This window comes from Alternaria viburni, assembly GCF_023758015.1.
Source record: "Alternaria viburni strain BMP 2772 chromosome Unknown scaffold_6, whole genome shotgun sequence".
Classification (NCBI taxonomy): domain Eukaryota; kingdom Fungi; phylum Ascomycota; class Dothideomycetes; order Pleosporales; family Pleosporaceae; genus Alternaria; species Alternaria viburni.
The window spans coordinates 855540-881820 of NW_026055775.1; the positions used below are offsets into that span (position 1 = coordinate 855540).

The 26281-nt window shown below is 54.1% G+C and overlaps 14 protein-coding genes across 14 annotated transcripts; 8 read left to right on the plus strand and 6 right to left on the minus strand.

The window, feature by feature from the left end:
• Window positions 1-559: 559 nt before the first annotated feature.
• J4E79_003731 (uncharacterized protein) lies at window positions 560-1047 on the plus strand (the record flags this gene model as incomplete). The annotated part of the gene is given in 2 exon segments (XM_049352623.1): window positions 560-588; window positions 603-1047. 2 exon segments carry the CDS (start codon window positions 560-562, stop codon window positions 1045-1047), a joined length of 474 nt encoding a protein of 157 aa, XP_049213002.1.
• A 275-nt stretch (window positions 1048-1322) lies between these two features.
• J4E79_003732 (uncharacterized protein) lies at window positions 1323-2642 on the plus strand (the record flags this gene model as incomplete). The annotated part of the gene is made up of 1 exon (XM_049352624.1): window positions 1323-2642. The coding sequence occupies one exon, from the start codon at window positions 1323-1325 to the stop codon at window positions 2640-2642; it is 1320 nt and encodes a 439-aa protein (XP_049213003.1).
• A 774-nt stretch (window positions 2643-3416) lies between these two features.
• J4E79_003733 (uncharacterized protein) lies at window positions 3417-4418 on the plus strand (the record flags this gene model as incomplete). Its single annotated transcript, XM_049352625.1, has 1 exon — window positions 3417-4418. The coding sequence occupies one exon, from the start codon at window positions 3417-3419 to the stop codon at window positions 4416-4418; it is 1002 nt and encodes a 333-aa protein (XP_049213004.1).
• A 29-nt stretch (window positions 4419-4447) lies between these two features.
• Window positions 4448-5573, minus strand: J4E79_003734 (putative secondary metabolism biosynthetic enzyme; the record flags this gene model as incomplete). Its single annotated transcript, XM_049352626.1, has 3 exons — window positions 4448-4985; window positions 5059-5469; window positions 5560-5573. The coding sequence occupies 3 exons, from the start codon at window positions 5571-5573 to the stop codon at window positions 4448-4450; spliced, it is 963 nt and encodes a 320-aa protein (XP_049213005.1).
• Window positions 5574-6075: 502 nt separating this feature from the next.
• J4E79_003735 (uncharacterized protein) lies at window positions 6076-7392 on the plus strand (the record flags this gene model as incomplete). The annotated part of the gene is made up of 1 exon (XM_049352627.1): window positions 6076-7392. The coding sequence occupies one exon, from the start codon at window positions 6076-6078 to the stop codon at window positions 7390-7392; it is 1317 nt and encodes a 438-aa protein (XP_049213006.1).
• A 421-nt stretch (window positions 7393-7813) lies between these two features.
• J4E79_003736 (uncharacterized protein) lies at window positions 7814-8474 on the minus strand (the record flags this gene model as incomplete). Its single annotated transcript, XM_049352628.1, has 2 exons — window positions 7814-8353; window positions 8457-8474. The coding sequence occupies 2 exons, from the start codon at window positions 8472-8474 to the stop codon at window positions 7814-7816; spliced, it is 558 nt and encodes a 185-aa protein (XP_049213007.1).
• A 543-nt stretch (window positions 8475-9017) lies between these two features.
• Window positions 9018-10307, plus strand: J4E79_003737 (uncharacterized protein; the record flags this gene model as incomplete). Its single annotated transcript, XM_049352629.1, has 1 exon — window positions 9018-10307. The coding sequence occupies one exon, from the start codon at window positions 9018-9020 to the stop codon at window positions 10305-10307; it is 1290 nt and encodes a 429-aa protein (XP_049213008.1).
• An 84-nt stretch (window positions 10308-10391) lies between these two features.
• Window positions 10392-11167, minus strand: J4E79_003738 (uncharacterized protein; the record flags this gene model as incomplete). Its single annotated transcript, XM_049352630.1, has 4 exons — window positions 10392-10666; window positions 10715-10766; window positions 10817-10897; window positions 10958-11167. 4 exons carry the CDS (start codon window positions 11165-11167, stop codon window positions 10392-10394), a joined length of 618 nt encoding a protein of 205 aa, XP_049213009.1.
• A 1553-nt stretch (window positions 11168-12720) lies between these two features.
• Window positions 12721-14406, minus strand: J4E79_003739 (uncharacterized protein; the record flags this gene model as incomplete). Its single annotated transcript, XM_049352631.1, has 1 exon — window positions 12721-14406. One exon carries the CDS (start codon window positions 14404-14406, stop codon window positions 12721-12723), a length of 1686 nt encoding a protein of 561 aa, XP_049213010.1.
• Window positions 14407-16478: 2072 nt separating this feature from the next.
• J4E79_003740 (uncharacterized protein) lies at window positions 16479-18803 on the plus strand (the record flags this gene model as incomplete). Its single annotated transcript, XM_049352632.1, has 4 exons — window positions 16479-16481; window positions 16533-16631; window positions 17485-18054; window positions 18240-18803. 4 exons carry the CDS (start codon window positions 16479-16481, stop codon window positions 18801-18803), a joined length of 1236 nt encoding a protein of 411 aa, XP_049213011.1.
• Window positions 18804-18853: 50 nt separating this feature from the next.
• On the minus strand, window positions 18854-19426 carry J4E79_003741 (uncharacterized protein; the record flags this gene model as incomplete). Its single annotated transcript, XM_049352633.1, has 2 exons — window positions 18854-19360; window positions 19418-19426. 2 exons carry the CDS (start codon window positions 19424-19426, stop codon window positions 18854-18856), a joined length of 516 nt encoding a protein of 171 aa, XP_049213012.1.
• Window positions 19427-19663: 237 nt separating this feature from the next.
• Window positions 19664-22008, plus strand: J4E79_003742 (uncharacterized protein; the record flags this gene model as incomplete). The annotated part of the gene is made up of 3 exons (XM_049352634.1): window positions 19664-19997; window positions 20050-21599; window positions 21652-22008. 3 exons carry the CDS (start codon window positions 19664-19666, stop codon window positions 22006-22008), a joined length of 2241 nt encoding a protein of 746 aa, XP_049213013.1.
• An 821-nt stretch (window positions 22009-22829) lies between these two features.
• Window positions 22830-23967, minus strand: J4E79_003743 (uncharacterized protein; the record flags this gene model as incomplete). The annotated part of the gene is made up of 3 exons (XM_049352635.1): window positions 22830-22924; window positions 23197-23651; window positions 23705-23967. The coding sequence occupies 3 exons, from the start codon at window positions 23965-23967 to the stop codon at window positions 22830-22832; spliced, it is 813 nt and encodes a 270-aa protein (XP_049213014.1).
• Window positions 23968-24452: 485 nt separating this feature from the next.
• J4E79_003744 (uncharacterized protein) lies at window positions 24453-26251 on the plus strand (the record flags this gene model as incomplete). The annotated part of the gene is made up of 5 exons (XM_049352636.1): window positions 24453-24567; window positions 24666-25011; window positions 25133-25181; window positions 25240-25974; window positions 26048-26251. 5 exons carry the CDS (start codon window positions 24453-24455, stop codon window positions 26249-26251), a joined length of 1449 nt encoding a protein of 482 aa, XP_049213015.1.
• Window positions 26252-26281: the final 30 nt, after the last annotated feature.

Consider the following 26281-nt stretch of genomic DNA (forward strand, 5'->3'; position numbering starts at 1 on the left):
TACAGTGCGACCCCAAACGCGGGATACGGCGGCGGGCCGTTGGGCCACCCGTAGGAGCCACCCGTGGGCTGCCCAGGTGGGTGGGGATCTGATTGCGAACTCACGCCAGGGGGCCTCACATGGACTTCTCCGCGACGGTTTGATTAAGGCTTTATCCTATCTTCGTCACGCTAGCAGCCGTCGTCATCTATTGCGTCATTTGCTCGTTGGATTTAATATGCATATGAGACATGCGGGTGTACCTAGATATGATGCTTACGGAAAGTGTTGCGGTGACCATCTGTGGCTGGAGATGTGGCTCAATATTACTTCGTGCCGGCGCTTTTGCCGGCACGCTAACCAAAACAAGGTGCGGAATGTATACACCGGTGAAAGGCAGCGAGGTGTCTACCAACATGTGTTTGAGGGCTTTGTCACACTTGAAAGCAGTAGCTTCCAAGCCACCTGCAGGAAGCCTGTCGACCGAGCTGAAATAATTCCACTTCCAACATCTAGCCGCGGAGGATCGCAAAACCCTGCGAGGTTGACTATGGCCCACCCAGTAAAACCCTCCGCGGTGATGGCCAGGCTTCTTGCAGCCTTGAATACGTAGTCACAGACAGTTCCTCACATGCAACCAAAGGTGCGAATACTTCCGGACGTTCCATCAACTTCCTGTACCAAGGTTTCAACACAGCCCGCTGCCTACGCATCATCGTACTACAAACCTGGTACCAACCACACGGTCAGCCTATCGCCCAAAAGGTCAAACAATCCTTCCAACTGTCCTTCCTGTTGTGTGAGATGACACAACAAGACCCAGCCGCTCCGAACTCGGAGTCAAATGAAGCTTCGGTCGATGCCCAGGATGCGACAACGGAAAAGAACCCGCCAAAGTTCCAGAAAGGTCCAAGATTCTGGGCCATCATGGTCGTCCTCTCACTAGTGAGCCTTCTCACGGCTTTGGAGGCCACAGTTACCTCGACGGTTATGCCATCTCTCGTCGCCGATCTGGGTGGGGGCGAAGAATTCATCTGGGTTTCTAATGCATACTTCTTGACCATGTAAGGCTTCTGCCCCAGAGAGCCTTCGGCTTGAGCGACGAACGCGTAACTGATTCAGATAGGACTTCTTTGATGCCCATGTATGGACAGCTCGCCAATGTATTCGGTCGTCGGTGGCCCATGATCATATCAGCGGTCGTCTTCATGATAGGGAGTGGCGTTTGTGGCGGGTAAGTTATCACACCCTTGGAATCCGACTCGCGATCCAATTTCTTCGTGTCAAGCTCGAATTCTTTGCTGATGAGAAGATGAATGCGCAGAGCGACCAACATATCCCAAATGATCGGCGGTCGAGTGGTACAGGGGATTGGAGCAGCAGGAGTCGCCGTCCTCTGTGAAATTATCATCTGCGACTTAGTACCGCTTCGAGAGAGGGGAACCTATATGGGCGCCGTGTTTGGCATGGTCGGTCTCGGTGCTGCTCTTGGTCCTTTCTTTGGCGGACTGCTCGTGAGTTACAGCACCTGGCGCTGGGCTTTCTACATGGCTCTTCCCATCGGCGGCGTTGCGGTCGTACTGCTATTCGCCTTTCTGAAGGTCAAATACGACAAATCTCAGACTTGGGCCACCAAGGCTTCGAGCCTCGACTGGTTGGGCAACGCACTTTTCGTCAGTGGTTGTGCCCCGGTCCTACTTGCCGTTAGCTGGGCAGGAGGCAAATATCCATGGTCGTCTTACCAAGTCCTCGTACCGCTCTTGCTTGGGTTGGCCACGTTGGGGGGCTTCATCGTACTCGAAGGCAATGCTCGCCTGACGCCAAATCCCATCATGCCACTCCATCTCTTCGGCAACTCTATGAGCCTCATCGTCTTCCTCCTCGCCTTTCTCCACGGTATTGTCACTATGTGGGCGCTTTACTTCCTCCCAGTATACTTCCAAGGCGTTCTCGCAGTAGATGCATACAAGGCCGGCATCTATCTTCTTCCCACCATCCTCGCACTTCTCCCAGGCGCTATCGGCGGCGGGTTGCTACTCAGCAAGTTCGGTCGCTACAAGCCCATTCTCGCCACTTCCTTCGCCTTGATTGTCGTCGGGTTTGGCGTATTCACGCTCCTGGATGAGACGTCGAGTGCAGGCGCGTGGGTGGGCTTCCAGGTGATTGAATCCTTTGGCGCGGGCTTCGGCATGGGGGCCATGCTCCCCGCGCTACTAGCCTCTCTGAGCGACAAGGATACAGCAGTAGCGACGGCCACGTGGGGCTTCATGCGAAGCTTCGGCGTTTTGTGGGGCGTGGCCATCGCCGGTACCACCTACACCAACCGCGCTGCGCAGCTGGCTCGCTCAGGTGCCATCAGCGACAAGATGGTAGCTGCTCAATTTATGACGGGCGGCGCATACGCGGCAGCCGAGGTCGACTTCCTTGACACGCTGTCTGCTCAGGTGCGTGCGCAAGTAATATCTGTACAGAGCACCGCGCTCCAGCGATCATGGCAGGTTGCCATCGCCTTTGGTGGAGTGGGCTTCATTGCTGCTGCTTTGCTGAAGCAGGTGCCGCTTAGAAGGGAGAACGACACTAAATTTGGCATGACAGACAGTAAAGACAAGCCCACCGAGGAGGAAGCGAAAGGTGCAACAAAGGCTGAGGCTCCAGCATCGTGATTCTATTACCTGAATGCCAACAGAATAGAATTTGATAGACTAAGGCGAACCCAGCGCTAGCTACAGGTATCGAAGATTGCGGGAAACTTCCCTGCTTCGATGCAAGCCACCGCATACATAGAGTCTTTCCTAGCGGAACGAACATTTAGATCCACAGCTCAACGATGTGCTAGTAACAACGGTTAGCTGATATACAGAGTTCCAGAGCTTCAAATCAAAGTACACGAGGCAGAATGCATCGCGTGCCACCGTGAACTCCAAAGGACGGCTACTACGCTCCTTCACACGCACCTGGACATGGCCCGTGGTTAAAGTGGGACGATGGTTGCTGATTGGCTAACCACAAACCCTCCTCGGGGGGTTTCCCCACGTGACTAATTCACGCAACAACAGTCAGCCGTGCCTGGTCAAATCATACGAAATTTCTCCTTTAACTCGGTTGGGTTGCATTCCCATTTCCGCGCCTATCTAAGCACTACACCAACTATGCACAAGTCCGCAGTTCGCCGCTCCGCCTGCGATTTGTGCAGGGCAAAGCGGGTTCGATGCCTTCGAGCCCAAGACAGCACGGCGGCGTGCGCTCGCTGCTGCTACATGGGCGCGCAATGCGTAACAGGCGCCGCCGGTCACCCTGGAAGACCGCCCAAGCAGCGTCATGCCGTCGCCTCGCCCAGAGCCCAACGCCCGTCGACGTTGCGAGATGTCGACCACGAAAACGCTCATGCAACTGCGACATCAATGGTTCCCACGCCTACACAAGCGAATGATTCCGCCATGCACCTCCCTTCGCCAAGAGACCCCACTGCTCATGAGCCATTACCAGATTTCTGGGGTGCGACGGGCGACATCTCCGCTTTCTTCGACTCTTATCCCTCTTCGATGGATCAGAGTCCCATGTCGGGGGAAGACAGCGTCTCCCTAGCGGATCAGCTTGGCACTTCATCGCAGTTTCAGGGACTCCCAGGTGCAAACGATGAATTCGACATGATGCTTCGTATGGAAGGAGTTCCTAGCACTGGTCTTGATTCGAACATTCCGCTGCTTAGTTGTGGGGAGATTTCCGACCCAACGCCACTACCGCAATTCTCCACCGCCGCAAGCTCTCTAGTAATGTTCCGAGAGGAGATAGACCAGCGCATCGCGACAATTGACACATACTACTCAAATGCTTCCAAGGTTCAACAGCGTTGCAAGGATGAGGCTGCGGGAAGAGATGTCGAGAATCCAGCAGCTTTACTCCTGACATGCACCAAAGAGTTCACCGGGATTATCCAAAACCTCACGCCAGCGAGGCAGCTACACATGCAGACCGAACATACACTCAACACGGAAACCCTACTCCTAATTCTGTCTAGCTACCTTGCGTTGATGAGGCTCTTCGACTCCCTATTCCAGCGCATCCACAAATATCTCTGCCAGGTGTCGCCAGAGTCGTACAAGACCATCAAGGTCAAGTCGGTACTCCGCATCGGCGGTGTCTCTGCGCTTCAAGACATGCCCCTCAAGGCGTATGCCATAGGCATTCTAGACGCAATTCAGGGCCAGGTACAAACACTAGAGTGTTGCATGGGGATTCCAGCAGAATATTGTCTCTCAGGCGAGGCAGTTGCCTCATCCACCGCGGCCGCTTCGGGTATCTTCTCCAGTGCGCAACGACTCCGGCTGTTTTGGACCGTTATGGCACAGGAGGATGTCAAGTCACTGCATGGAAGCAGCTCGTACGTAGAGTCGATACGAGCCAGTATCAAGGAGTCAATGACATTCCTTGACGACTAGATCAAGTCGGAATGGGCTATCATTACTATCTAATAGTCATACAAAGGATATACCAGCTTCTGCGCTGAGACTTCCTTACGCTGCAAGACTCCCAGTCCGTCAATGACCTTGGCTAATCCGCCCGGGTTGATCTGCATGGGATGTGGTTTCAATTTTTTGGAGTCGAGCAAGGCGGCGAAGCGCTTGATCCATCCATGAAGCCAGCCATGCAGCTCAGGGTTTGCCTTGCGATAGTATCCTCCTGGTAATTCCAACTCTAATCCGGCCACTTCTAAACCCATGACCCAGCTTGGTTTGACAGCCTTCCTCATTGTGGCCATGAGTTCATCCGGCAGAAGCTCAAAACCGATGTATCTACCACCACCACGTCCAATAGCCGCGTAGCACTGGCGGATAGACCTCGCTTCGGTAATGATATCTAGTGCATATTCCAGCGAGTTCTTGGTGTATGCTCGTATATCTTCCCCACACGTCGGCGAGTGGTAGTCAAACGCTTTCTCGGCTCCATATTCTTCCACAAGCTTGAAGTTCTTGGGAGAGCAGGTCGTGATGACTCGATAGCCCGACCTACGAATACGTTAGATCAATCATCATACGCTCACGACACTTCGTAGCGAAAGGGAAACAATGGGTCACTCACATCTTCAACAGCTGCATGGCAAAGGTTCCACTGGCGGTGGATCCACCATAGACCAGAACGAATTTGGGGTCTTTGGTTGGTTTTTCGGGCGTTCCAGACAGCTTCATCTCCCACCAGAGCGCCATTCCCACGCTACTGGCCACAGCGCAACCTATCGAAGCCGCCTGCTCCCAAGAGAAGTGGTCGGGAACACGCCACAGGTTGTCAGGTTTCTCCGCGATGTAATCAGTGAAGGCACCGGACCAGGGTCGTCGAGCCTGAGAGGCCATCTGAGCGCCAGCAACGCGATCGCCAATTTCCAGACCGCCGGGAGTACTGGCAACAGCGTCGCCAACACGCACGACCACGCCTGAGAAGTCGCAGCCGTCGACCGTGTTGGGACAATGTATTCGGGCTGGCATTTTGTAGTCGCTACAGCGATAGACGTGCGAAGTCAGTATATGTCTCAAATGCACTGCGTACAGCCAAAACTCACCAGTGGTTGACTGCCACTGCACTCACCTTGATGAGTACATGGTCAGGTGACATAGTTGGCATGGGCAGGTCAGTGCGGAGGTCAAAGGACCCGGCTGTCGTGGCTGACTGCACGACAGCCTGCCGTAATGGGGGCAGCGTTGGGAGAATTGATGTTGCCATGGTTTGGTACTCTGTAGAGAAGCGCAATCCTAGTATGCCGAGTTACCTGGATTCATGGCGTGCCCGAGATGCAGCTCGCTGCTTTTCACTCTGATAGTAAGCTTACTACATCCCTCCCAGCTCAGGCGGGGGGACTCTAACGTGGTAGCTATTGGTGCTTTTCGGGGGTTCGGAAGTTGACAGAGCATGGTCGGGACTTTCTAGAGCTAGCGAAGTGTATACCAGAACTTTTCGGGACTTTTTGCAGTGCTTTGAGAAAGAGAAACACCTTGAACCCATGCTCGACCCGTATAATGAAGGTAATACGTGAGCGAAGTCCGTTGTTCCAGCCGACTCACCGCAGTGATCAGGCAGTAGCTCAGCTCCGGTACCATGTCGAAGATGTTCACGGCACTCATCCTTGCGTCGTTCCTCTGTCTTTTCACCGCCGCAAACCTGCATCAGCTACCTCTAGGTTCCTCGGAATTTCCCGTTGATGACGACCTGAACCCAAAATGGGACGACGAGTCCTGTACCATTAGCAGGAGCACAGCTTTCGAAGTGCTCGACGGTCCCAACAACTTTTCATCATCCCCATCTGATCCCATCAACTCGATAAAGATCAACCCACTCATTAATAAGACCAACTGGGAGCAATGGGAATTCGATGGCATGTCCCACACGGGCGTTTCACTCTTGGCGATAATGTTCTCACGCGACTATTCGATGCACTACTTTGGCAGAGGCAACCTACGAGTGGACTTTTTCGCCAACACTGGGGACGGCAAGCATCATAAGCTACTCGAGTACCTCGAGGAGTCCACCATTCTGGACTGCCCTGGCTATACCTACGGCATCTGGAATAGTACGGGGAAATCATACTCATTCTATACCACCAAGGACCTCAAACATTCCAAGCTCGTCTTCGATTCGCCAGGCATACGCGGCACATACAAGCTATCAGCCACCACACCCCCAGTCCACGCCGACGGTTCGACACCAGGTTCAGAGGGCGAGAATGCAGCAGACGCCGCGCTACTCTCACCCGACCTCTACTACAGCCAGCCTGTCGCCGGTGGCGAAGTGGTCATGGACAGTGTTCTGGGATCTGGACAGAAGCTGTCATTCAGCGGTAGAGGCGGCTCAACCCGTCTCTGGGCCAAAGATGGCTGGCTTCCGTTAACAGAGAGCTGGGTAGCTCTTCGTCTCTGGGCAGGGCCCTACACCATCGCCTACTGGCACGTGGTATCACGCGTAGGAGAAGATCTGGGCAAGAAGTTCACCTCGGCCGTTCTTTTCTACGACGACGAGCTTCTAGTGGGCACGCGAGTTGGAGACGTCTCCGAGACCGAGGACTACTTCTTAGACACGTATAACAGCGGTGGCGAATGCGGAGGATCGTATCACGACAACAACACCGGCGGAGTCTTCGAGTTTGTGTCGCCGGCTCGAGACAAGAAGTGGCGGTTCGAGACCCAGCACATGTTGATGTGGTTTGAGCTGGGCATCGGTGAAGGCCTTGGTATGAGTGACTTTGCGGACCGTGTTGTTGGCGGCGAGGTTGGTGGGCCGCAATATGAAGGGCGTGGGTTAACGGAGCAGGCCAAGTTTCCGCTGTATATTCCTCAGTGGGTTGTTTGGCTCCTGTATGGCGTAGGGTTCTTGGGGACGAAGAAAGACTATGCTGTTGACTTTGTCAGGGCCTGGTCTCCGTGGTGAGGGAGCTGGGAGACATGATGACTGGTGACGGACTGATTATTGCTGCAGGTTGGGATAACATGATCGCGCGATGCTAGATGCGGTGGCTGGGTATATACCGTATGGAGTGTAGTATGCTTCAATGCCACTTTGCTATCTCATATTGTTGGAACAGGGCACTAGCGCATCTGGTACGTCATGATGACGTATCTCGGCAGCATGACGGCCCTTTCTGTAGCGATATTCTCATGATGAGCAGCAGTGATCTGAATGGCGAATACAAGTTAGGAGAAAGCTTGACACACTGAGACCTTTGTAACGCACACTGGTCGCATGTAGGTCGCATAGTCACAAATAGTTTGATAGTCAAGAACCTTAGAAGTATAGAACAACGGCTTTGAGTATCTAGATACTTGCGACTGGGTGAAGGCAACAGAGCCTTTCAATTACCACCATCCCTCCCCTTCCAATCATACCAAGCCATGCAATAAACCGCCTGACCCCCTTTCTTCAGTCCCATAACCCTCAAAAGCCTCCTCTCTCCATTCAGCATACCAAACCCCCATATCTGTTCCATAACCCACCCCTTAGTCTGATGCACAACAAGATCAAACAGATGTTCCTCCTCGCCCTTCTTCCCCTCTCGCAGAAAGTCCTTCGTCAACAACGCATCCAGCGGCTTGCCGTCATACCCAGTAGCAGTGTCAAAGCAGATCATCCGAGTCCGAGCGGAAGACGTGCCGAACAGAGACGACGAGTGAAGTTGTTCTCGTCCGTCCAACCATCGCGTTTCTATCTCTTCGCTCAGACCGGCGATGGCGACGGAGGCAGCTTGCGTGAAGATCACGGTTGGGACGCCGGATTCGTCGACCGAGTGGGCGATTTTCATGGTTAGGGTCGCGAGGCTGATGACTTTGCGGATTATCCAGGGGATGCCTTGGAGGACGAAGGCGGAGTCGAACGAGTCGGATAGGGTTTTGTTCTGGGGTTGTTAGTGGATGTTGGACGGTTTGGGCGAGGCGACTTGGAGGGTGTCTGGGTTGATTTACTAGTAACCAGGAACCTGTGAAGTCGTGCATCGTGACCTCTGGAGGGGCAGCCATCTTGGTTTGGATAGTGAGTGAATCTAGGTATGGGTATGCGTGGTGTAGGCTGTAGGTTGCGTGCCTAGATAGGCAGCTTACGTATCTAGCTGGTTCGCTTGATTTGACTGGGCTGGTGAAATGAAGAAAATGGTAATAAGAATCAAGAATAAAGATGTTAGAGATGACACCGGAGCCTCGTCGACATGCTGCCCATGTCAACGGCGTGAAGTGGCTGGCCGGACATGTAAAGTGCCGTTTGCGAAAGTCCCGAATTCGGTAATACACGACAGGCAGCACAACGAACTCAGTAGTGCCATATCAGCCCCGAATCGGAACTTGCAAGCAAGATCGAGATCAATCGGGTGTGTAGCTTAGGTACCGAAGCAATTCGAGGCCCGCCAAATCGTTGCGAGAAAAGTACCCGCGGAAACGTTGACAGAGCGCTTCAGTTTGTCAAGCAGAGAAGCAACCAAACTCTTCCTATTGTAGTTCCACTCTGTCTCACAGTACCAACAGAGCGAACTCCAAAACAGCGCGCATCAATCTCGCGCAAAACCCACCATGTTCAAATTCTTCAACAACCCCATCCTCGACTTCGAGCTGACCCGTCTCCTCGGCAGCACCTCAGCCGGCGGCTGCGACACAGCCGAGTTCCTAACGGCAGCCAGCAAGATCAAGAAGAACGACCCAGAGTCCTGGCATGCGGCGTGGAAAGAACAAGGAGAGCGGGCTGAAGCAATCGCAGAGAATGCTGCTAAGAACGGGCTAAGCGCCATGGCGAAGAACGGGTACCTGCGCGCGTCGAACTATTTCCGCGCGGCTTCGTACCTGTTTCTCAACGATGATGCGAGGGTTGTGCCGTTGTCGGAGAGGTCGGTTGAGGCTTTTGTGAGAGCGACGGCGTTCATGGAGGGGGAGGTTAGGTTGGTGGATGTTCTGTATGAGAAGGGTGTCAATATGCCGGCGTACTTGTACCTTCCTCCTCCTGAGGCGAGACTGCCGGGCAAGATACCACTCCTGCTGTACTTCAGCGGTGCTGATTCTACGAAAGAAGAGCTGCATTTCCTGTTTGGTTACTCGGGCCCACAGCTGGGCTATGCTGTGCTTCTACTAGAGGGTCCGGGGCAGGGCTTGCTGTTGAAGAAGTCGGGGGTTCCTCTTCGGCCTGACTTCGAGGTCGTCGCAGACAAGGTGTTGGGGTTCCTTGAGGATTTGGCTCGATCGCAGCCGGAGTTGCAGTTGGATCTGGATAGGATTGCTGTTGCGGGCGCTGTCACTGGGGGCTACTTTGCTCTGCGCGCAGCCACCGACGCCCGTGTCAAGGCATGCGTGTCCATTGATCCGTTCTTCAGCATGTTCGATCTTGCGATGACACGAGTGCCGCAATCCTTCGTCAGCCTATGGAAGGGCGGTTGGGTCACCAAGGAAATGTTCAACTTGATCGCGAGTCTGCAGAGCTGGTGGAGTTTCCAGATACGGTGGGAGTTAGGCCTAGGTGTGAGTAGCATGGGTGTTGATTCGCCCGGTATGATGCTGCGACGCCTCGAGGACTTCTCTTTGGACACCAAGAAAGATGAAAAGATCCTGAACAGGGTCACGTGTCCTGTGCTTCTTACGGGACCGGGTGGGGGTGCCGAGATGTACTCTTCCGCAGAAAGTGGGGCAGTCAAAATCCACAAGCTACTCACCAAGGTGCCGGAAGGAAATAAGGAACTCTGGACTCCGGCGGAGCCAGCAGATGGCGGGTTGTCGGCTAGTATTGGAGCCTGGCCTTTGTTAGCCCAGAGAAGCTTTTTGTTCCTAGACAAGCATTTTGGGATCAACCGGAAGATAGTGTTGGAAAGCAAGTGATTTACTGAACATCGTTGGCGTCTTATGATAGGTGAAATCCAATGAGTTTTGTTTCTATTGCGTTCCCGTACTCAGTACTCGCATCTACTCCTTCGCTCCGTGCACAAACAGTCTCTTGCCTTGCACTTCTTGGAACTTCTTCTCGCCGGGCTCGCCTGCGCGTCCACCGAAGACCAGCTGACCCCTAAGCTTCCACTCTAGGGGAATGCTCCATTCCTGAGCAGCCTTTTGGTCGATGATGGGGTTGTAGTGTTGAAGGTTGGCACCAAGGCCCTCGGCTTCCAAGGCGACCCAGAGAGCGTACTGGTGCATGGCGTTCGTGTGTTCAGACCAGTCGCCAAAGTGATGGGCATAGAGAGCTACGATGGATGTGAGCATGGGCTAGATGAATGATTGAGATTACTTACGGAAGGCCTTGCGGAGACCCTCGACTGGCTCGGGGTCTTCATAACAGAGAATCTGAGGGTATCTTGTTAGATGGTGTCTGATGATACGATACATGCACTTACTGTTCCCTTAGCCGCCTTGAATCCTCCAATCTTCTGTTCAGTCTTGGGGAATTGCTCCTCAGGAGTGAGGGGTTTCAGGACCTAGTCTGTATTAAGTACAACATTTTACACCTCGCGTGGAGTCTTCCGGATAGTACGAACCTCAAGGACAAAGTCCCAGAACTTCTCATGGTCGTTGTTCAGAAGAACGACGAGACGGGTGCTCTGAGAGTTGAAAGATGAAGGGACATGAAGAAGAGCCTTCTCAGCAATATCAGTGATCTGCTTGTCGGAGATGGGCGACTCCTTGTTGAGCTGGTAGTATGTGCGACGCTCAATGACAGCGTCGAAGAAGGACTTCTGGGTAGACATAGTGCGTGATGTAGTTGGAGAGGCTGGATGGATGCGAAGAGCAGATGTTGGAGATGGAGAGAGCAGCGACGATGCGCTTTTGTATCCACCACCGACCCACGCACGATGCCTAGCGGCGCGGAGGCTATTTCTCACAACCTGCGCCATCGACTCGGATAGGTATAGCGGCGTAGATGTTACAGACGCGTCGTGACTATGGTAGGTCGGCAGTTTCAAAGCAGGCACCACTTGCTGCAATAACAAGGCGAGGAATAGGCCCGTTATCAGACCTGTCAACAGCGAGCGCGGGGCAAAGGTGGGCATGACGTGATCACAACAACGGGACTCCGGAGTTAATGCCAATGCTGAGAAAGCTGCTTGATCATGATAACTTTTTTACTCCTGAAGATCGCCCGTAAAGTGGAATCTGTAGCTAACGGTACGCCGGGTACGGGAGTCCGTGGTACCGGAGGATTTTCAATCGATCAGTCAGCCGCGCTTGGCGATGCGCATCGATTCCGCGCGTGGGGCTTCAGTTAGATCGTGGCCCTCCCTCGTACAAATCGAAGACCTTCTACAACATCTCCTGAACATTCCGCGTCTGGCTAAATCTTTCACAACCAAAATCAAGGTAGGATGACGAGGTTATCTTCTTCATTTTCATAGAGGAGAGGCGAGACACTGGTTGGATAGATCTGCTGTTGCTCAAGTATCTAGGCACAGCACTGCATAGCTATCGATAAACAGCAGCGTGAAGTCTTGCTTCGAACTTCCAAATTGACTTTGATGCATTAATACCGGGTTACTATATTTTCACTAATAAATCTTGCATGTGAGCATGGAACTAGACGTTGTTGAAAATTACGATGCCGTGGTTTTGACGCCGAAGCAAATGCGCAGTGAAGAAAACGCACCTGCTGTGACAGCAACATGCCACGGAGCCCAACTGATGAATCTACCTAGTGCAGAGAGCTCCGAAATTAATTGCAGTTCATGCCTTGGAAAGAACCCGCGGCGAACCATAGCAATTCAATAAACGCCTCACTACAATACTTGGCAGAACGGAGCTAGCAATGCACGCGTTTTAGGGATTCATAATAGTAGCGACAAGTCTTACATGCAGTTCCTGGCACGTGATGGGAAAGTACATGTTTTAACTCCTCGCCATACTCCAAGATACGTCCAGCTCCTCAAGAAGATCCAAGGTAACAAGGGGCGAGGGTAGGCGCAAGGCCAAGGCAATGCGTACTATTGCAACGAAAAGAAGGACCGTTCTCCATACTCCGGTACAATGATAAAACAAGCAAATCGCACAAGGGGGAATCATCGCTGTATGCTGCAAAGAGAGCCACACCCACTGGGCATGATAGCCCTGGACACCCCGCGCCAGTACCCATGCCCGTGCGTTAATGAAGCCAAATACAACCCAAACGACTCAACACCTTGCCATGATTGAAAGGACAGGATATAGTGGCAACAATAAATGAAGACCGAACATGCAAACGCTCCTCGATGAGCACCCTCAACTCCTCAATCATGACTCATAATGGCATAACAAATGTCTGTTGGTGTCTCTAGCGCCCCATCATGTAGGTGGAATAGCTTGAGAAGCCGTTCCCAGCACCACTGGATGCAAGAGGCTGGCGCATAGCACCTGCCATGTCGTTGTGGCCCATGCCAAAACCACCATTAGAGTACATGCCAAAGCCAGAGCTGTTGTTTGAGTGTACTGTGGTGGACAAGCCCGGAGGTACTGACAAGCCAGGCGGTGGGCCGGTAGCCGTGGAAAAGCCAGGCGGGCCTGCGGCACTGCTACCGAACCCCGAAAGAGGCGTAGAAGGAGCAATGGCAGACTGCGGACCCATGACGGAATTCTGGCCACTACGTACGCCCAAGGGATTCTTAGAGAAGCTCAGTCGGATGCCGCCCTTGACGCTGTTGTGGAGCATGTATCCATAGAGCTCGTTCAGAGCCTTGGTAGCGAAGGATGTGTCTTCGAATTCGACAAAACACATGGGTCCATTCTGCTTGGTGCGGAAACAGAGTCGCTTGTACCCACGTTGCTTGGAGAAGACAGCTTTGAGCTCATCTTCTGACGTGTCCATGGGAAGATTGCCCACGTAAAGAGTGTTGCATGGTGGGTTCTGATCAGCGGGGTTCACTGGGGGATAAGTGGGCCGTGCGAAATGCTGCGTATACTGCTGGTAGCCTGTATTGGGTCCGCTGCTCAGTGCGGAGGGAATGCTATGTGGTGACAAGGCAGACAAGGCTGGGCCGGGCGATTGCATGTTGGATCCAGAACGTGGAGAAGCAAAGTTGGATAGAGGCGGGGACGTGGCATTCGTCACGCCGTTTGTGTTTAGAGAAAGAGATCCGAAGCGCTGGATGGGAATGGAAGGGGTATGGGGGTTGGTAGCGCGACGCTGCATGCTCGAGTGCATTGGCGGGCCACCCGTGGCATATCCAATCGACTCATTAAGCAAGCCATCGTCGTCGTCGGCGTCTTCATTGATGACCGACTTGCCCAGATTGCGGCTCGTGAAGGAGGTGTTGACGGGGGATGTCGGCGAGAAAAGGTTGGTGACCGGGAACTCTCCGTTGCCAAGACCTGGGGTCCCGTTGGGTGGGGACATGTTCTCCATGTTTTGGAAGGTGCCGTTGTATCGCGATGACTGCCGGGCGTTGATTGTCGCGCCGGTCATGACGCTTGTGCCAGACGGCTGTCGCGCAGGCGTGCTGTCGACTGTGTTGCGGCGCGAGCCGATTGCGCCAGGCGATGCATCCTGCGTCAGCTCGACGACCAGCGTCGCATCGTTGGTTGCATTGCGCTTCCCGTCGAGGAGGTGACGCGCTTCTTTTGCGCCGTCGAGCGTCTGGAAATGCGCAATGGCAGATGCGAAACCCTTGTCGTCGGCGTGTCTGGACGGTGGGAGCATCTCGCAGTCGATCAGGTCCTTGGCGAACAGCAGGATGTTGCGCACGGCGTCGCGATCGCTGCTGCTCGGGAGTTTGCGCAACAGGATGGAGTAGCGCGCGTGGTTCGCGGGGCTCTTGTCGAGGGGCCTGCGCTCTCCGACGGCTCCCGGTATGGCGTACATGTGCGGTGCGAAGACGTCGGCCGTCATGGTGTTGTGCGATGCAAAGGGCTTGGGCGGCGACGACGAGGTGGAGCTGCTGTGGGAGCCGTGAGAGCCGTGGGGGAAGGGGCTGTTGGACAGGTTCGAGGGGCTTGTGCTGCTGGGACTCGGCCGGGCGGCCATGGCGGCCTTTGTCTTGACGGCGGTGCGGCGGGTGTGGCTGCGACAAAGGACGCGGCGGCGCAGAAGAATTGCGCGTCGGCGGCGGTCAAGATGGCGACGATGGTGAGGATGGCGGCAGTGATGGTGTTGGCGACGGCGGCAGCGGCAGCGGGTCCTGGGCAGGTGGTGGGTGTCGGGGGCAGTGGGAGGTGCAGGCAGGGCACGGCGGTCGAGGGCGTGAGCGTGGGCGGGCGGCGGGCCTGGGCGATGCGCGCTGTCGAGGCTCTGGCACACTCAAGCGTCAAGCCAATGGGCGGCAGGGCAGGAATCGCAGCCAGCGGGGGATGCAATGCAGCAGAGGCGGAAGGGCGATAGCGGCAGCCTAGCACTTCATCATTCAAGGCAGAGGCAGCGGGCAGGCGCAGGCAATGGGGCGGCTGTGGGAGGGGAGAGAGGCGGGAGAAGTGCAAGTGAAACCCTCAGGATAGCGTTGACGGGGGCGCGACTGCCCACTTGGTGATGCGCCCAGGGAAGGCGCGTCGGAGCTAATTTGATTACTGTGCGAGTCCTGGATTCGCCCGTCACACAGGTACCCCATCTCGACCACTCGACGACGCGCTGCGCTACACCAGCCTGCTCGATTCCCACGGCGGGACTCGTCGCGTTGGGCTGCTTGCCGTCTTGTTGGCCCTCCGGCTCTTAGCGGCCTCGAGTATAGCCAGGGCTGACTTTAGCCTCTCCCCCATCGTCGTCGCGGCCTGGGCGAGAGAGATCGGCCCCAAGATGCACCGCTTGATCCACGGAACTATCGTTCATCCACGGGCCCCTATCTGCGGGCCAGCAACCAAGGCATGCTGACATTGCACGTCCGGTGTGCTGAGCCCAACCCATCGTCACCCGTCCAAGCTGCTTATCCGTGCCATCGTCTATCAGGCAGACATGCACCATCGGCCTATTCTGCCAATCACTGTGCCTTGCGCCTAGACTCGGCATGCCGGTACATACCCCGGGCCAAAAGCAAGTTTCGTCGAGTACAGTCAGTCTGTCCTCTTCTACGCCCTCCATGGCACATGCTCAGCGCCGCTGCCCAAGGGCCTGAAGAAACCCATCTTGTGCACCTGTGAGAGGTGCGGAGGCGTTCATTCGCCCATTGCTTCGGCCATGTACCATGCGTCTTTACGGCCTTTGTCCAATCATAGGTGTGCTCACCCGTCTTTTTCCTACGCTATCCTTCTGCCCCTCATTCCCTGGCCCCACGAGACATATCAATGGTTTACGATCGATTGTCATGTAATTCCACACAAATTTGTTGAAGTAATCTGTGGCTTCGGTCTAATGGCCGTCGCAATGCAAGGCAGAAAGAGTCCAGTATCGCGTGTTGTGGGGAACGTTCCAAAGCCTTGATTAACGTTCGACTAGACTATCGCAGCGATTGGCCTAACTGCCTGGATCTGCGCGACCTGCAACGTAGGAACAAGCTCCAGCTGTGAACGCCGTTAGGAATCTCACCTGTCGGATCGTAGCTAGGATACGCTAAACTTCAGTTGTAGGAATGGTAGTCTCTGAAGCAACAGTTCGCATTCGCTTAGAACGGCATGCCTTATGGTAGGTTGAGTAGCCAATCATCACTGCGTAGACGACGCCACTATTGCCATACGTCACCGTCTTGCGGCCGTAAGTCATACATAACGACCGCACCGGATCAATCTGCTCAACCCGTCTGGCGTGTCAACCTTACCGAAAGCGAAAATACAATACTAGAAACGCTGCATTCTGCTGCAGGCATCCACAAAAGGGCATTATTGCGATACGTACGTCAGACTGTGTAGTAGGATTCGACATAGTATAAAGGTAAGCAGAAGACCACGATGAAACAATCATCATCTTCTCAGAGTTCAGCACTACAAACACAACTTGAACGCTTCAAACACTCAACTCAAACTCCTCTCACCATGTGTTGCAGAAAGAACCGTCAGAGATACTTCGAACAACAAGCGCTGTATTCGCCACCTGCGCGAGGCTGTTGTGGACAACGTCGAGCACTTCTGCAGACAAGCGCCCAAAACACTTACAACTTCTCCGAACGACCTACCATGGTAAGCCTACAATGCACAAGCTGAACGCGACAACTGACTGACATGACCAAGGCTGGCCTCCTTGCCATCAGTCTCGGTCTTGGTGCCGAGAAGCTGGGACGTACCATATCCGAGAAAAGACTCGAGCGTAAGGAGAAGAAGGCTATTGCTGTATGTTCCGATCCTGAAACGTTTATCATGATGTCAGCTGACCGGCTCTTATAGCAACATGAAGCAATTTATGGGTCTTCATCATCGGCGCCACCGCCGCCAATCACAACTCGAGAGCAGAATAGCAGGACGGAAAAGAAACGCGAGGAGGCTCAGCGCGCACTGGATGAAGCTCGTCGAGAGCCACCAAGTGCGCCACAGTACGAAAGGAGACGTCGAAGTATGGAGACAGAGAGGGTCAGTAGTGAGGAACCGCCGCCGAGTTACGATGATGCAGTACATCACGATGGAAAGCGTTCTTGACCTTTCCACATTCGCAGTGGACATGTATTCTATACGATACTGATGTAAATATGGGTTGGCATGATGGCTCCAAGGTTCATCCTATTTTGTGACTATCTTTAATTAGCGAAAACTATCCTGTTGTTTATTAGATCAACGCCGCTCTGGTCATCTGAGAAGTTCTGCTAGCAAGTTCAGAGGCGTCAGTAGATTTCAGTGATCATATCGTACACCAGGGAGTCGTGGAGGGTCACGATGCTCATTTGTGCCAAGACACTAGTGCACGTAGCGCGTCACTAGAATTTCCTGCGAGCTCCTCATTTCTCTGCATTCCAACCTACCACTCCCACCACTAAGCTTCTTTACGTGTATACGACTTCCCTTCTTGTTCCTTTCATCTCCAATCCATACCTGCGCCAATGCGGTAGCCTCCCACATCTTCAACATGCCTCCTCGGTTACGGTGTCAAAATTTCTCAACACCGGCCACCCCATCGCAGGCCACTCAGTGCTTAGCTGCACGGCCACAGGTCGCCTGGAGCCCATCACGGCATTCGCGACATTTCTCACAGACACCATGTCCACAAATCACATTACGGCGGCGGAAATTTTATGAGTGGCTCAATGGGCCGGGTCGACAGCTCAAGGAGCCTATACCCGACTCCACAAACTACCTAGGAGCTTACGACAAGTACGGCAACCTGGTACGCGCTGGCCCTGGATGGCGGAGAGATGGGGGTGCGAAGGCTGCTGCCTCGACTGAGGCAGAGCAAGCTGGAGCCGAGGCCAAGGCAGAGGAGACGACAGAAAAGGCCACGCCTGCAGGACAGGAGAGCCTGGATGCACTAGATGCTGCCATTCAGTCTGGTGCAGCCGAGGAGAAGGATACCAAGAAGCCGAAAGAAGCGGACGACGACAGCAAGCTTCCGCCTGAGACGGCAGAGGACTTGCGGCCATTCCCCCTCAATCAGTGGTTCCGCAGCCAGCCAGTATTGAGCGAAGACCTCCGGGAAGCAATCTGGCGGAGAGTCAAGAAAGATGGGGCGACAGTATCGCTCGCCAGTGTCGAGTTTGGCGTCAGCAATGAACGCGTCGGCGCTGTTGTGCGACTGAAGCAAATGGAGAAAGAGTGGATAGCGCAGGTATGTTCTCACATTTTCATCAATTCCCCCACAACACGACATGATGAGCTTCTTAAAAATCGATTAGTCTTTAAGACATCCACATGGTTACAAATCTTAAGTCATGCTCTTGCTGAACGTCGTCGGCTTGTTCTTTCAAACAACGGAAACACGCTGTATTACAATTGCTAATTCAATGCGTACAGGGCAAAACACTCGCGCTCCCTTACTCCAAGGCGGTTCTTTCCATGCTTCCAACAACCCCACACATCGATACCTCGCTTCCTGGGAACAAAAACAAACGTCCTATCACGCACGAGCCCATCAATGACCTCGCGGTACACCCCGCGACACGCCAGCAGCTCTTTGTGCCTGTTGCTGAGTCTCGGCAATTCACGCGTGAAGATGCTGGCAAGGCTTTTGACAACACGTTGTTGCCGGCCGACGCACGCATTCCTCACCCAGAACTTGTTCAGGCTGAGCGTGAGTTGCAGTCTGGACTTTCGTTCGAGGAGCGCAAGAAACTTGCCGAGCAGCGATTTGAACAAGAGCAAGCAAAGAAGAGGCAAGAAGAGAAGCGCAAAGAAGAGGAGCTTAGGGCCATGAAAGTGGTGCCGCAGCGGAGGTGGGATTTCGTCTTCAAGGACGTCAGCGTAGAGACTGCAGGCAGAGACGGCAGAGGCGCCGCGGCTGCTGGATGGCGGTATGGTGTGCCGCACCAGGACCGCAAACGAGGCATCCCCAAGATTCCCACAAAGGTCGAGGCCTAAACTTATGTATAATGCTGTATATATAATACATGATGATCTGACGCTGGCCTTCACCGGTACTGCATCTTCTGGCCACCTCGCTTCTCCATCTTGGCCTGTCTCTTGCTTGCTTGCGGCTGGGGCACACCGGCTGCATCCTGGTATCCACCCCTCATGCCAATGTAGGTGGTGTAAGCGGAATAGGCACTGTAGACGGGGATCACAATCCACAGGAGCCAGGCGTAGTCTCCCACAATGGCAGCCATGACAATGCAGCCATACGTCCAATAGACGACATCCCACATGTACTCAGTCAGGCCCTTGGCATCGAGGTCTTCGCCAGGTCGCTTGACGGCGCCATCGGTATCAAGGGTAGGGCGAGAGAGGCGTTCGAAGTACAGCTGGATGAGCAGTTGCGGAGCCGAGAGGAGTAGATAGACGATCAATGACTTGCGTGACAGTGAGGCGCGGAAGACGAGGGCACGCAGGAGCCACCAGAGGCCGTGGACGGCGAGGGTGATGTAGAGGGTCTGGTTGAGGCGCTGGGCATTGGAAGCCGCGAGGGTCTTGGTGGCTTTCTACGGGGGCTGTCAGTGACGGGTGCGTGGCAGTGGGCGGCGGGCGGGCGGGCGTACCTTGGCCATGGTGAAGGTGCGATGTGGCTGTGACTGGCTGGACGTGTGGAGAGAAACGTCGTGCGTCTCTAGGCGGGACATTGTTTTGTTACATGTCTTGGCACTCGTAGCGCGTAAACCTACACCTTGACCGCGTCCACCCGCCTGCCCGCAACATCACCACCGCCGCCGCTCCAGCCAACGCCGCCCCGACTATGAGCGCATTACCTTGAGTCTCCGCCCTGTCTCCGCCGCCGCCCAGCAAGCATGTCAGCACCCCCAGGCGTAAATGCCCAGCTGCGCCAGATCGTATACTACCACCTCGACAACGGCTTCGCTGAAAACGCCCTGTTCTTTGCCGGCCGCCTGCACGCCCTCGACCCCCGCAGCCACGATGCCGCGCACCTACTTGCCCTGTGCAACCTCCGTCTGGGGAGATACAAGCAAGCCCTGGACGATGCGCGGGCCAAGGGCAACCACACCCAGCATCTAGGATGCGCCTACGTCTTTGCCCAGGCCTGTCTCGCCCTCGGCCGCTACGAGCAGGGAGCCCAGGCGCTGGAGAAGATGCGCAGCTCCTGGGCAGGGCGCAACCACTGGAGTGAGTATTCATACGAGTAAACACTGGTGACTTGTATTGACATTCGGCACAGACAAGCATTCCGAGACCTCACGACGCCATGTGCCCGACGCCGCCGCCTGCTACTGCATGCTGGGAAAGCTGTACGCAGCCCACGGCGACTCCAAAAGGGCCATTGAACACTTTGTCGCCGCGCTCAAGATCAACTCCTTCATGTGGGATGCCTTCACCGGTCTCTGCGATATTGGCGCCGTCGTCCGCCCTCACAACATCTTCAAAATTACGCCCGACATGCTCCCTCCCACCTCCTCATACAACCTCCAGCCTAGAATGAATGGACGCAGCGCGCAGGCGCCTTCATACAACGACGTCGAAAACCCCTTTGTCAACGGCCAAAACATGCACGACGAGCACGCCATGATGGGCGAGGCTGGCGGCCCAGTCCAAATGCGCCCCATAACATCAAGAGCGCGTACCAAGACAAACCCCGAGAGTGATCAGACGGACATTCCGCGGCCCGTATACCAGAACGGTCATAAGAGAACCGTATCTGGCCATTCTCTGCAGCAGCCGCAGCCCCACTCACAAGCACCGCAGCAACCTCACTCCCAATCACAACAACAATCGCAACCGTTCGATCCTACAGCAGCTCCCCCACGGCGCAGTGTACGGCTGCTGAACTCCATCACTCAGATTCGGCCTTCGAGTAGCAGACCAGGCGGCACATCAAGCAGAGACCTCGAGTCGAAAGAGCGGCGCGAGCTACGGAAAGCAAGGGCGGCAGCTCCCAAGCCACGCTCAGGGACAGGCTCGACTGTGGGCAGAGTTGTTAGTGGCAACAGGAAACCGCATGTCGACAACTCTGAGCCCACAAAGCCGGAGAGACCACGGAGCGTGGCGGAGACAACTGTCGCACCGCCCCCAAGAATGGGTCCGCCCGCAGATACTTCACGGGACCGAGATGTTCTGAGCTGGCTACTGGACCTGCTCCTCAAGATAGCTTCTGGCTACAGGCATCTAAGTCGCTATGATGCATCAAAGGCACTTGAGGCATTTGGACTCGTGCCCAAGTCACAGCGGGAAACACCTTGGGTCCTGGCGCAGATCGGCAAGGCCCACTACGAGCGCACACATTATACAGACGCAGCCATCACGTTTCGGAAGATACGAGAACTGGCACCTGCTTCCTCAGAGCATATGGAAGTGTATTCCAATACGCTCTGGCAGCTCAGGGACGAGGTGGCCTTGGGTCATCTTGCACACACGCTGATGGACCAAGATCGTCTCTCTCCACAAGCTTGGTGTGCACTGGGTAATGCAAGCTCTATAAACGGGCAGCATGATGAAGCCGTCAAATGCTTCGCTCGAGCTACCCAGTTGGATCCAAAGTTCGCCTATGCTTTCACCCTCCAAGGTCATGAGCATGTCGCAAATGAGGAGTTCGATAAAGCCATGGCGGCTTATCGCAACGCCATCAGTGCCGATAACAGGCACTACAACGGTTGGTACGGTCTTGGAAACGTCTACGAGCGTCTGGGCAAGTACGAAGTGGCTGAGAAGCATTATCGGGCAGCGGCGGAGATCAACCAGAACAACGCCATGCTCCTTGTTCGGATAGGCTTGGTAAGTAATCATTGCTCTTACTTGTCTGTCGAATACTAACATGAGTACGCAGGTTCTGGACCGCATGAAGAAGACTGAACCCGCATTGCTGCAGTTCGAAAACGCGATCAAGATCGAACCACGCTCCGTTATGGCACGCTTCCGCAAATCACAAGTCCTGCTGAAGTTGAACGCGCCGCAAGAGGCCCTACACGAGCTTCTCTACCTGAAAGACGCTGCTCCAGACGACCCCAACATACATTTCCTGCTAGGTAGGTGTTACAAGAAGTTGCGAGACCGCGCGAGCGCCATTCGCCACCTCACGATCGCTATGAATCTGGACCCGAAGAGCCACGGCGTCATCAAGGAAGTCATGGAAAGTATCGATCAAGAAGACGACGGCGCATGGAGCAGCGAAGACGAACATTAACGTTGCTGCTCCTGTGGCCTTTTTGAACAAAACCCTTTGTCACGAACCGCGTAACTCAATACCCGAAATGACTTCTTTATCCCTACGACAACGCAACAATCATCTTCATCTTCATCAGCCTTGTCTTTTAGCGCATACCCCTTTCTCAATTTCCACGTTTGCCTTTTTCTTCTCTTTCTCTATACCCATCATCATGGACTTGGACTTTGCATCATGGGCGCATTGGGGGAGGGGCGTAGCAAAAACGCAGCCATAACTTGACGGCTTTTGGCATAATCATGCATTTTGGAGAGGCGTTGCGGTGCTTTGTTTTGCTGGCATTGACGCTGCCCAGTTGGGCTGGCGCAGCGGAGGGGATTACATTGGCGTAGTTTGTAACGACGACGACTACGAATAACCAATACCCTGGATGACCACCACTGCGTTTTGCGCAGATTCATCGTCTAGTCTTTTGCGAAAAAAGGCGAGATGGGGACTTTCGCGACTTGTACTGTATATCAAAATGCATTGGGATATCCTTACCTCTACACACATGTTCATCATTCTCAACACTTGGCATCAAGCCCTCTTTCTTTCCTCTCTCCTCCTCACTCTACTTCAACACAGCAACTAACCTCCCCCCACTGACCTCCCGCCGCCTCATCCGATCTAACCCCGCATTCACCCCCTCCAATCCCTCAACCGTACCCACAACATCCGGCGGAACCAACATCCCCTTAGCGAGCAGCTGTTCGCACCACGCACTGAGCGCCTCGCCCACTTGCGGCACTTCATGGTATAGTTTAATCGGCACACTGTGCAGCACAACGTCTTTCGGTACGTCATCCTTTGGCAGACCCGTCAAGCCCACGAGATGAGATCGCTGCGCCGTAGAAACGGGTGTATGCGGTGTTGACGGCGGAGTCGGCAGTTTGGCCTGTGATGAAGCTGGAACAGCAGGATGAGCAAGAGCGCTCATCAAGTGCCCAGCTGTTTCTCTGCCCAGCGTATCGAAGCCAAAGCGCGCGCCTGTCTTCCCCGTATATGCGCGGATGATGTCCACCGCTCTTCCTGGGTCGTGCGCGTCAACGAGATAATCCGGTCGCGCTGCTTCCGAGGCTAGAAGTCTGGGACCGTGTTTTGCGGCATCGACAACTGCTACGACTCTTATGCCAGCGAGCCGTGCTATCTGCATCGTCACAAACGCACACACCGATCCCGCGCCCCATATAACCAGATTATCTCCGGCCTTGATACGTTCTTTGACGCCAATGCTATGGAAACATTCTTGTCGTATATCACCCAGTATAGCCTCCGAATCCAGATTTCGTACAATACCGAGAATGTCAGGCCCGTCCTCAATGTCGGAGAAATCGAGGCCGAGACATATTCCTAGTGTGAGGGCGGCGGAGACAAAAGCTACACCTAGGATACTGCCTGAATTGAGGGAGAGGTTGGGAGGCAGGCGAATGGTGTTGAAGGTGGATGCGATGCTGTAGTACTGGTATGCGGCTTTGCGTGGGTCGCGATAGTCGGTTGAGGGGACAAGGACTCGGTCGCCTTTTTTGATGCGAGACGAGGCTGTTGCTGGGGTGAGGAGGACTGTGCCGCTGTATTCCCGACCGGATATGTAGGGGAGGGTTGGGATGCCGAAGTTGTAGTCGCTGGAGGGATGTTAGTTGATGTGTGGGTATGGGGCTGGGTGATCGGTACGTACGGTGCTTTCCAGTCGATTGGGTTGAGGCCTACAGCTTGCACTTTTACTAGGAGTTCGCTGTCGTGCTGAATGCTTGGAAGAGGGTGGTCGGTCGAAACGTTGTATGGTTGACGTATCGCATGGAGTTTCAATGCTGATTGTACTGTGGGAAGCGTGTCTTCTTTGCCCTTTTGCTGGACCTGTTCGATTGTTTTACGCCTTTTTGATATCGTCTCTTTTGAACAGGCTGCTGTGATACTACGAGTCCGCTTGACTTGCAACATCATGAAGATTGAAATTCAGGTTGCTCAGGGTGTGTGCCTTTTGCGTTGGTGGTAGATCGGTTCTCCTTCAATGCGACTCCTCAACTGGCTTCTGATCGCCAACTTTCGGGTTTCTGTTTGCGACCTCTCCGGAAATACGCATTTAGGTTACTCAAGTAAGTTAGATGCGATCTGCAAGTCTACAATAAGGACTCCTTAGGTGCGCGAATAACTGTTGTCATTGTGGATTAATATGGCACAATACGCGTAGTCGGCATACTATCAATTTACCGCCTCAACTTACCGTCGCGTAGCGTAGATAGAAGGGCCTACATCGGAGACAAACATATAGTGATACCTCGGAGTTGACGTGATGACGCATCCCGCAGATACCTAAGCGATTGCGTTTGAGAGCGCTCAAAGCACATCATCCGACCTCGAGAACCACGACACTTCTTCCGCACGATACCATTCGATACTTTGCGAAACAACCATTGATTCCTACTATGGCGAAGCGAAACCGAGAGAATGGTGTTGCAAATTCGAAGAATGCAAGGCGAAAGATTGATGCGACAGCGAAAGGCAAGAAGAAGCTGATCATCAATGCCTTCGTTGAGATGTGTAAGTTCACGTGACGCCCCCTCATAAAGCCAATCTACATGGGAGAGCAGCAAGTCGATCGAGCAACTTGACGATAGCTAACAATTAGCCTCCAATAGGCAGTGGCCACCAGTCACCAGGCCTGTGGAGACATCCTGATGACCGTTCGCATGAGTTCAACAACATCGAGCACTGGGTAGAGCTTGCGAAGCTGCTTGAAAATGCCAAAATTCATGGTATCTTCGTAGCCGACGTGCTCGGTGGATATGATGTCTACAATGGCAATCTTGATGCTGCAAAAATCTCAGGCGCGCAATGGCCAGTCAATGAGCCTTTGGCCATTGTGAGTGCCATGGCAGCAGTCACCAAGAGCATCGGATTCGGCGTGACTGTCTCGACAACATACGAACAACCGTACCACCTTGCTCGGAGATTATCGACGGTCGATCATCTTTCGAAGGGAAGGTGAGACATCTGTTATCCTTATCTGGCTCAGGGACTGAATTGATCTAGGCTTGGTTGGAATGTGAGGGTATTCGCTTCCTCGATCGCTGCATGGATAATGACCTTTACAGATTGTGACCAGCTATCTAGACTCGGCTGCGCGTAACATGGGTATGAAGGAGCAACTGCCGGTTAGTTTTTCGTGTACCTCGGCTTGGCTTGGCTAGAGACTTTGCTGATATACTTCAGCATGACGAGCGCTATGCGCAGGCTGAGGAATATGTGAAGGTCATGTATAAACTGCTAGAGTCTTCTTGGAGAGATGATGCAGTCGTACTGGACCGGAAGAGTGGTGTATACACGGTACCCGATCGGGTGCGCGAGATCAACCACGAGGGAAAGTACTTCAACGTGCCTGGCCCTCACATATGCCAGCCAAGCCCGCAACGTACGCCTCTCATCCTCCAGGCGGGTGCGTCGAAGGCAGGAAAGACATTTGCAGCACAAAATGCGGAAGCAATATTCGTCTCCGCCCATGCGCCCGAGGTCTGTGCGAAAAACATCGCAGAAATCCGACACATTGCCTCTTCGCAGTTCGGTCGGGAAGGGAAGAACATCAAGTTTCTTGCCCTTGTAACACCCATCATCGGTCGAACCGAAGAAGAGGCCCAGGCCAAGCTTGCCGATTACCGCAAATATGCGTCCTTGGAAGGAGCGTTGTCGCTGTTCTGTGGTTGGACTGGCATTGATCTCGGAAAATACGGAGACGATGAGGAATTGCGTCACGTCGAGAGCAACGCTGTGCGGTCTACTGTCGAAGGCTACGCTCGGTTCTCCCCTGGTACTTCCAAATGGACGAAGCATACAGTCGCGGAGCACGTGAGCATCGGTGGAAACGGTCCCATTCTTGTTGGAACTCCATCCCAAGTTGCGGATGGGTTGCAAGTCTGGATTGACGAGGCCGACGTTGACGGTTTCAACATGGTGAGTCGTATCCCGGTTATTGTGGTAGTAGCGACTCTGATGCACAAGCTAGGCGTACGCTGTCTTTCCACAGTCGTTCGTGGACATGATTGAGCTGTTACTTCCCGAGCTCAAGAAGCGGGGTTTATTCTGGAACGATTATGCTGTGCCTGGTGGCACTTATCGCGAAAACTTCTATGCGAAGAAGGGACAGAAAGGCCCGCTTGAGGAGCACGTGGCATCGACGTATCGGTGGAAGGCGGGAGTCGATGCTAAGGACCACGTCATTCCGGAGTGAAAAGCGAATGCGATTAAGCAAGCTGAGATG